The 10,168-nt window shown below is 39.4% G+C and overlaps 1 protein-coding gene across 1 annotated transcript in view; it reads left to right on the top strand.

Annotated features, from left to right (window-relative positions):
- Positions 1–362: 362 nt before the first annotated feature.
- Positions 363–10,168, top strand: part of CEP57 (centrosomal protein 57) — a 47,932-nt gene continuing 38,126 nt past the window's right edge. Inside the window, exon 1 of the mRNA XM_082627331.1 lies at positions 363–816. Coding sequence (XP_082483457.1) covers positions 775–816 — 42 coding nt within the window. The 5' untranslated portion in view covers positions 363–774. The remainder of the gene's footprint in view (positions 817–10,168) is intronic.

Below are 10,168 nucleotides of genomic sequence, written 5' to 3'. Positions count from 1 at the left end.
CTGGCCAATAAAGGCCCGACGCTCTCAGAGCGCGAAAGCCGCTTTAAACTCACCCCGCCCAAACGTCCCGATCGCGGCTTTTCCTAGCAACCAGTCCCAGGTTTGGGTGGGAGCTTCCGAATCCAATTGGGCAGTTGTTTGCGGAGGTTTACTCTCTGCTCCTACTGTTTTTTTTCCCTTGACTTCTATTGGACCAAATCTTTAAGCTCCCTCTCCTTCTATTTGTTATTGGCTGAAAAATAAGTACCTCACGTGGAGAGGCGTCCCCGAGTCAAACACACGCTGTCTCCGGCGGTTTACGCAAGGGAAGTCATGGAGTATTTTGAGCTTCGCATTCTCTTTTATTTTATTACAGTCATCCCATTCAACCGCCAATGGAGACAACACAACCCCTCGCCCATGCTTCCCCTTCGAGAATGCCCGCCCCTGTGCAGAACCCCTTCAGGAGTCGCCCGGTAGCCAGCCAGCCCAGTCCCCGCGGCCCTCTACCTTGTGATGAGGGAAGAGGCGGATTTTGCTACCACCGGAAGTCGTCTGGTTTTTTTGATTGGCTAGCCAGGACGTCCGTTAGGACGTGTTGCGCTTTTGGTGTGCACTCCAAGTGTGGGCGGCCCTGTGGGGGTGTGTGGTAGGGGTTTCCAGACCCGGGACGAACACACCACCCCCTTCCATCAGGGGTTCGGCTTAGGGTCGCCCCTGGCGGGCGGCTCTCGGAATCTTGAAGAACAGCACGCGAACCCGGACCCTTCCGAGGCTGCAGAGGTCGGCAGGAAGATGGCGGCAGCGTCGTCTGAGGCTTCGGCTTCTCAGTTATCGGTAAGAAGCGGTTGACGTTCGAATAGGCCCCGGGTCAGTCCTGGCGCCCCTTTGCTTTTTCTCACTCTTCAGAGCGCTCTCGGCCCAGAGTCTCACTCCATCTTGGGGAGCGGCGGGGGGCGCCTAGATCGCCCCTTGCTACCTCGGCTCCCACTGCTCCTATGTCAAGGTTGCACCCTTCCATTGAGACAGGCTGGGCCCGTTACTCCCCCCCCCCCCGCCTCTTTCATCTTTCGGCCTAGCCGCCCAGGTTGCCGAACGTTGCCTGGACTCGCAGGGATGACTACTACACCTTGGCCTGCGAGAACAGGGCTCCTGGGTCTCGTGGGTGTAACGGCCCCTCTTGGAAACTCTCCGAGACCAGGTGGGCGCTCTAATCGGCTTAATGGGCAGCTGTTGAATTGTACGCAGTCTCGAGTGCTTCTGCTGATTCCTTTGCCTGCAGTGCCTCCCTCTCCTATCCTCCCAGTAACTTCGACCTGTGCTCATCCTACCTCGAGCGCGCGTGCTTCCCACCTCCCTCTATATTACGGTGACCTCAATGTGTAGTGAATGTCCTTTTAGAAAGGCGACAAGGGGAGCCAATCTTAAATATTGTATTGGCCTCTACAAGAGCCACCAGCCTATTCAGTCACTGGTATTTTGTGGAATTGGAGCGGGACCTGCCGCATTGGGAATAGATGGGCAGTAAATGTGAATGTGAAGCAGCTCAAGTTGGAGCCATTAGCTCTTCATCTAGCAAAGTGTCTGGCGTACTTTTAGGCTCTAGGATCACACGGATGAATAGGGGAGAACCCCTGCTCTGAAGGAGCAAAGCACTGAAGAGAAACTACACGTAATTAGATTATTACACAGTACAGTTTGATAAATGCCACCCTGCTAGAATAACCTAGGCGAGAGTGATTAGCAGTGCTTGGGTAGAGAAGGTGGAGCTAGCTGGGTGGTGAAGGAATCGGAAATGCTTGTCCCAGGAACAGAAAAGGAAGGAGAAAAACTCACCGCAGGCATTTTGGACTATGTGCCAAGACGAGGTGTTTTCAGAAAACTTGTAAAAAATTTGAATTGAGCAGAGGTAGTGTGGAGGTAGAGTTCGGTTAGATGAATTGTAAAAATAGGTTAAAATATGAAAAAAGAGAGATAGTGAGAGGAGAATATCAGGGTAAGGTTGTCAGAGAAGTTAACGGGGAAGAGGTTAGGGGGACAGTAAAAGCAGTGCCACCTTGGTGAAAACACACTTTCCTCAGTTTCAGGTTTTGGTGACTGTTGTTAAAATTTGTGTTAATGAGGCCAGAAGTGATCTTCAGGGTTTCAGCACAGTGGGGGTAGCAAATTTGTAGAGAGGTCAGGGAAGATTAAGAGGAAGGAAGGAAACAATTGGAGTTATCCAGGAATTAGATCAGTGAAAGGGAAGATAAAAACGATCTATTAGACTGTTAAGAAATGTCATTAAGTAGATGGATGAGATAATATAGGAGTTGTGATTAATTAAATTTAATCGGGAGAAAAAATAATTAAACATAATTGGGAAAGGAGGGCTTTTCACCACTCTCAAAACAGCACTTGGAGACTGAGCAAGGAAAACTCCCATAAATGTTGATTTGAGCTGAACTCTGCCAAGGCTACCTAGCTGAGAGTGGTTACTGGGGTGTGGTCAACCCTTAGTCTTTAAGATACCCTGGACAGAAATCCTATAGAGTGTTTAATAGGAAAGCATATATATATATATTTTTATATGCTAAGCTCATCTTTAAGTGGATTCGAAATACTCAGAGCACACTAAGAATACCTAGGACCCTTTACAAATCAAAATATAACTTTCTTAACTTTATCTGCTAAATCAAAATGTCTAATTTGGAAGTCACTATGTCTCAAAACAAAAATGACTAAATTTAACTTATCAGTGTATGAGAAATGGCCCTGCTTAGATACTTTAACTGTCCTGTCAGAAATAAGGCTGGCATTTCCAACAGAATTTAAAAAGCACTCCAGCTTAACAGATAGCTGATCATAAAATAAGGCAACGAAAGAAGACCTTTTAAAACTACAACATGAACTCAGAAGGATACTCATAATGAGATTTCAGGGTTGTGAACATTAACTATTTCTATTGTATTTAACATTGATAAACCCAGCATAGGTATAGTAAATGGAAATGCTTTTAGGAGGCAGGGATTTTTATCAGGTAGATTCACAAATAACAGTCTTTGGGAAGCAGGTGCAATGTAAATCTCAAATGTGAACAACATGGAAGTAGGTGATACTTTTGAATTGTTCTTGTAAGCATTCTTTCTCTGCAACAACAGCAAGAAGAGTAGCAACTAGCAGCTAACATTTATTGAAAGATTGCTGTGTATTAACCCACTAGTGGAGAGCCTCAGGAAAATAAGTATGATCAGGCATAATGATAATGAAAGTACAGGCAGCCTAGTGTTGAAACAGAATATCTTTCCTCTTTTTGTTTTAAATTTTCCCCCGGTAACCATGATCAACACTCTTAGGTCACTTTGGACTTAATTAAATAAGCTAATCTCCTAATTAGTCTCCCTGGCTTTTTTGCCAGGCCCATTGACAAACCTGCTCTGTATTTCTCTTAAAAGTGATTTATGAGTGTATCTTAGATTTCATAACATTAAATATATAAAGGATTTATTTTTGAGAATAATAAAATGAATACCTTCATGCCCCTTAGTGCATCTTTCTGCTTCTCTTTTACTCTCTTACACACACACACACACACATTTTGAGATTATAATAATATATATTAATAGTACAGTACTATCCGGCAGGCATTTTAAATACTTTTTATATATTAACTCATTTAATCCTCATAATAATCTTATGAGGTTGGCATTAGTATTTCCATTTTTGAATTAGCAAAATGAGGGACAAAGAGGTTAAGTCAAGGTTACACAACTAGTAAATAGCAGAGCCTCTTTTATATTTCTGTATAGTATAGTATCTTGATGGGCTTTGGGGTTTTTAGGGTTTGTTCATTTGTTTGCCAGCTATTGTAAACAGTCCTGTTGTGATCATCTCTATATGTTTCACATGTGCAAATTTTTCTCTAGCGTGGCAGTTCTCAGAGAGTGGTCTGAAGACCTTTGGGGGTCTACAGTGTCCTTCCTTATCCAGCCACTTTGTGGGAGACCAGATTCTTCATGTACATCAACCAAAACAGAGAGAATGCAGAAGCAAATAAAATCCAGCAGGCTTCTTTAAGCCAAGAGTTAAAGAGATTTTCAAAAAATGTAAAACAGTGCCGCTCTTTTCACTAAATTTTTTGGATGATATAGTTATTTTTCATTCAAAAATTATATTTATGATAACATCATGGGTTTAATATTTTTAAATTAGTAAATATCTTTAAATTTTCTCTGTTTTAATTTTTCATGTGATAAATATCAATTGCTATAACCCACATAAGCAGAAGCTTTTTGGGGTCTTCAGTAATTTTTAAGAGTGTAAGGGCGTCCTGAGACCAAAAAGTTTGAGGAGCAGCGATTTTTGAAACGCAGGTTTGGGCTGTGGGTTACAACTCAGTAATGGGTTGTAGTGTATGTTTAGAAACTTAGGACTGACTTTTTTTTTTTTTTGAGGAGAGAGAGGAAATAGTTCAGTGAAATGCTGGGTCATAGAGTGTGTGTGCATCTTTGGCTTTATTTGGTAATGCTGAATTGTTTCCCAAAGTGATTGTACCAGTTTACATTCCCATCAACAGTCTCCTTTAATCTATATCCTCTTTAACCGGTGGTGTTGTGTCAATTTTTTTTTTTTTTTTTTTTTTTTTGCTGAGAGATGAGTGTGAAGTGGTGTCCTGTTCTTATTCTTATTTGTGTTCTCTGATCATTGATGAAGATACACTTTTTTTTTCATAATTTTACTAGTCTTTTGTGGGTTTTGTTCTGGTTCTGTGAAATGCCTCTTAGTACCTTTTGCCTGTTTTCAATTGGTTTTTTTTGTTGTTTTTTTTTTTACTGATTTATAGTCATTCTTTATGTATTCTGGATGTTAATCAACTATTAGGAGTCTTCTAATGCTCTTTGGCTTGTCTTTTTATGATATGTTTTGATTAGCAAGAGTTCTTTATTTTAATGTAAAATTTATTCTTTCTTTAATGATTATTGCTTTTTGGCTAAATTCTTCATTATAGCCAAGGCCTTAATGATATTCTTCTATATTTTTCTCTACAGATTTTAAAGTTGGGGCCTATTGTCTTTTATTTGCTTGAAATTAATTTGTGTGCTTATGAGGTAGGGATGTTTTATTTATGATATGCATTTCAGCATTACTTGTTTAAACTCATCCTTTCCCCAGTGGTTTACAATTCCAGCTGTCAGTATATTAATTTCCATATGTGTATGGACGTGTTACTGGGCTCTTTGTTCCACTGTTGTATTTTTCTATACTCATTGTCTTAATGATTTCCTTTTTTTTTTTTTTTTTTTTTTGTCTGAGAGGCCAACTATCTTCCTTGTTCCTCAGAAGAAATGGTAGCTATTCTTGGTCCTCTGCTGTTCTTCAGTAGAAATTCTAGAGTCTGGTATTGGAATTTTGATTGAAATTGAATTGAATTTCTAGTTCATTTTGGGAATAACTGATGTCTTTAGGATATTGAGCTGTCTATCTGAACATGTTATTCCAGTTTTTTGGAGTAACATTTATTTGAACATTTTTCAGTAAAGTTTTATAGTTTCAGGTCTTGTATATTTATTAAATTTATTTCTAGTTACTTTATTTTTTATATGTTTTCATAAGTTGCATTTTCTAACTAGTATATAGAATTATTATTGATTATTGCATATTAATTTTACTCAGCAACTTTCCTAAACTCCAGTTCTAATAATTGAGGGTTCTTGGTATTTTCTGTTGAGACAGTCATAATCAGTGAAGTTTGGATTCTTCCTTTACAGTTTTAACATCTGTTATTTCTTTTCATTATCTTAATATGCAGGCTAGGAAATAACAGCACAACATTGACTAGAAGTTGTCTTGTAGATAATCTTTGCCTTGTTCCTGAATTTAAAAGGGATGCTTTGAATTTTGCACCATTAAATATGTTACCATTTTTTTGGTAAATTTTCTCATTACCATAAGAAAAAAGTTATTTAATAATGGCTAGATATTAAATTTTATCGACTACTCTTGCATTTGTTGCTCATATGGATTTTCACTTTAATGGGATGGATTGCATCAAAAGATGTTCTATCAACACCCATTTATGATAAAAAAACCCTGCAGAAAGTAGGCATAGAGGGAACTTTCCTCAACATAATAAAGGCCATATATGACAAACCCACAGCCAACATTGTCCTCAATGGTGAAAAACTGAAACCATTTCCACTAAGATCAGGGATAAGACAAGGCTGCCCACTCTCACCACTCTTATTCAACATAGTTTTGGAAGTTTTAGCCACAGCAATCAGAGAAGAAAAGGAAATAAAAGGAATCCAAATTGGAAAAGAAGAAGTAAAGCTGTCACTGTTTGCAGATGACATGATACTATACATAGAGAATCCTAAAGATGCTACCGAAAAACTACTAGAGCTAATCAATGAATTTGGTAAAGTAGCAGGATACAAAATTAGTGTACAGAAATCTCTGGCATTCCTGTACACTAAGGATGAAAAATCTGAAAATGAAATCAAGAAAACACTCCCATTTACCATTGCAACAAAAAGAATAAAATATCTAGGAATAAACCTACCTAAGGAGACAAAAGACCTGTATGCAGAAAATTATGACACTGATGAAAAGAAATTACAGATGATACAAATAGATGGAGAGATATACCATGCTCCTGGATTGGAAGAATCAATATTGTGAAAATGACTCTACTACCCAAAGCAATCTACAGATTCAATGCAATCCCTATCAAACTACCACGGGCATTTTTCACAGAACTAGAACAAAAAATTTCAAAATTTGTTTGGAGAAACAAAAGACCCCGAATAGCCAAAGCAATCTTGAGAACGAAAAACGGAGCTGGAGGAATCAGGCTCCCTGACTTCAGACTATACTACAAAGCTACAGTAATTAAGACAGTGTGGTACTGGCATAAAAACAGAAAGATAGATCAGTGGAACAGGATAGAAAGCCCAGAGATAAACCCACGCACATATGGCCAACTTATCTTTGATAAAGGAGGCAGGAATGTACAGTGGAGAAAGGACAGCCTCTTCAATAAGTGGTGCTGGGAAAACTGGACAGGGACATGTAAAAGTATGAGATTAGATCATTCCCTAACACCATACACAAAAATAAGCTCAAAATGGATTAAAGACTTAAATGTAAGGCCAGAAACTATCAAACTCTTAGAGGAAAACATAGGTAGAACACTCTATGACATAAATCACAGCAAGATCCTTTTGGACCCACCTCCTAGAGAAATGGAAATAAAAACAACGATAAACAAATGGGACCTAATGAAACTTCAAAGCTTTTGCACAGCAAAGGAAACCATAAACAAGACTAAAAGACAACCCTCAGAATGGGAGAAAATATTTGCAAATGAAGCAACTGACAAAGGATTAATCTCCAAAATTTATAAACAGCTCATGCAGCTCAATAGCAAAAAAACAAACAACCCAATCCAAAAATGGGCAGAAGACTTAAATAGGCATTTCTCCAAAGAAGATATACAGACTGCCAACAAACACATGAAAGAATGCTCAATATCATTAATCATTAGAGAAATGCAAATCAAAACTACAATGAGATATCATCTCACACCAGTCAGAATGGCCATCATCAAGAAATCTAGAAACAATAAATGCTGGAGAGGGTGTGGAGAAAAGGGAACACTCTTGCACTGCTGGTGGGAATGTGAATTGGTACAGCCACTATGGAGAACAGTATGGAGGTTCCTTAAAAAACTACAAATAGAACTACCATATGACCCAGCAATCCCACTACTAGGCATATACCCTGAGAAAACCATAATTCCAAAAGAGACATGTACCAAAATGTTCATTGCAGCTCTATTCACAATAGCCCGGAGCTGGAAACAACCTAAGTGTCCATCATCGGATGAATGGATAAAGAAGATGTGGCACATATATACAATGGAATATTACTCAGCCATAAAAAGAAACGAAACTGAGCTATTTGTAATGAGGTGGATAGACCTAGAGTCTGTCATACAGAGTGAAGTAAGTCAGAAAGAGAAAGACAAATACCGTATGCTAACACATATATACGGAATTTAAGAAAAAAATGTCATGAAGAACCTAGGGGTAAAACGGGAATAAAGACACAGACCTACTTGAGAATGGACTTGAGGATATGGGGAGGGGGAAGGGTAAGCTGTGACAAAGCGAAAGAGAGGCATGGACACATATACACTACCAAACGTAAGGTAGATAGATAGTGGGAAGCAGCCGCAGAGCACAGGGAGATCAGCTCGGTGCTTTGTGACCGCCTGGAGGGGTGGGATGGGGAGGGTGGGAGGGAGGGAGATGCATGAGGGAAGGGATGTGGGAACAGATGTATATGTATGACTGATTCACTTTGTTATAAAGCAGAAACTAAAAAAAAAAAAAAAAAAAAAAAGATGTTCTAATGTTCACACAGTTTTAGATTCCTGGAATAACCCCGCCTTGATCATACTGCTTTATCTTTTCTATGTATTTTTATATGGTCTGCTAAATGGTATTTAAATTTTTATGTACCTGATTTTTATTTCTTCCAGCTGTGTTGCACATTACATTTGAAAAGAAGGCAAGTAATAGAACATTTTTTATCATCCTTCACACTTAACACAGTGTCATACACAGAGATGTTAAATAAATATTTGAGGGGACTTCCCTGGTAGTAGTGGTAAAGAATCTGCCTTCCAATGCAGGGGACACGGGTTTGATCCCTGGTCAGGGAACTAAGATCCCACATGCTGTGGGGCAGCTGAAGCCACGCGCCACAACTACTGAGCTCACGTGCCTCAAGGAGAGAGCCTGCGTGCCGCAAACTGCGGAGTCCACACACCCTTGAGCCCGTGCGCCAAACTAGAAAGAGAAAAAGAGAAAACCCGCACGCCACAGGTAGAGAGAAGCCCAGGCACCACAACAAAGAGCTAGCATGTCTCAATCAATCAGTCGTCTTTTTAAAATATAAATAAATAAATAAATAATGAATATTTGAGTTATAAGTGTTCCTAAGTAGGATGTTTGACCTAACAGCTAAAGCTACCAGGAAAGAAAGTGGTCAGGTTAAACATTTTGCCTTTAATCCTGAAAGTTTTTCCTAGAATCATCATTTTAGTCGGAAAAATATTTGGAAAGAGGACTGGATTAGGAGCTGGACTTGGGCTCCTTAGTAGCTGTGAAACCTGAAGCAAATGGTTTATGTTTTCTTAGCCTCTTTTTTCACCTACAAAATGGGGACAGTAATATTGGCTGTGCTTGCTTCATAGGGTTCTTGTGATAATTAAAGGAGAATATGAGTGTGCTTAGAGAAAACAGTGTGCTAACAAATCTAAGATACCATGTTCATTGTTCTGAAAATAAATCCAAGTATATTTTCCTGAACTGTAAAGTGGAGATATTTTCTTACTTGCTTACTTGTCAGGAATGTTGTGAAGATCAACCCAGATAATGAAAGTGTAGGTTGTAAAGTGCAAGGTGAGTTTGAGGTTTATGGGTTGTTTTTAGTATTAATATGAGAGAAGATAGCATAAACAGTATGCTTAAAGGATCCTTTGCCCTTCCATAGTTCTCAGGTACCATGATTGGATGCATATGGCGTTGAAGACAGAAAATAATTCTCTTGAAATCTTCCATAATTCCAGATGACTTGTTATTTTTAGAAAGGGCTGTTTGCAAGGTTAGCTCTTCATTGGCATCTGTGAACTTGAGTGGTAAACAGTTTCCTACACAGATCTAGAACTTTAACCTAAATCAGGAAAGAGTGGCTTATTGTGCTTAAACTGTTTATGCACACAATGTTGAACACCTGTTTTCCTTCTGGGAGTCAGGAATATAACCAGCCTCAAATAAAAACCTTGGCCACTGAGTCTAAAGAGCTTCCTTAGTAGGCGCCACTTGACACAGCTGTCTCTATTAGTCGCTCAAGGAATTAAGCACATCCTGTATGACTCTACCTGGAGAGGAATTTTCAAAGCTTGTGCCTGATCTCTTGTAGCTTCTCCCTTTTCTGATTTTGCTTTTGTATCCTTTTGTTGTAAGAAATCATAGCTGTAAGTATAACTCTGTATTGAGTTTTGTCAGTTCTTCAAGCAAATCATTGAACCCAGGGCTGGTCTTGGGGACCCCTGACTCTAATGGTGACAATATTTGGAACCTTCCCAAAATTCAAGTTCCAAAATACCAGCCAAGAACTATCCTTGCAGGCAGACCTCGAG

Source organism: Mesoplodon mirus (genome assembly GCF_964341445.2).
Source record: "Mesoplodon mirus genome assembly, chromosome: 7".
Classification (NCBI taxonomy): Eukaryota; Metazoa; Chordata; class Mammalia; order Artiodactyla; family Ziphiidae; genus Mesoplodon; species Mesoplodon mirus.
Note: the sequence above shows the minus strand (reverse complement) of the source record. Positions and strands in the feature narration are given on the sequence as shown.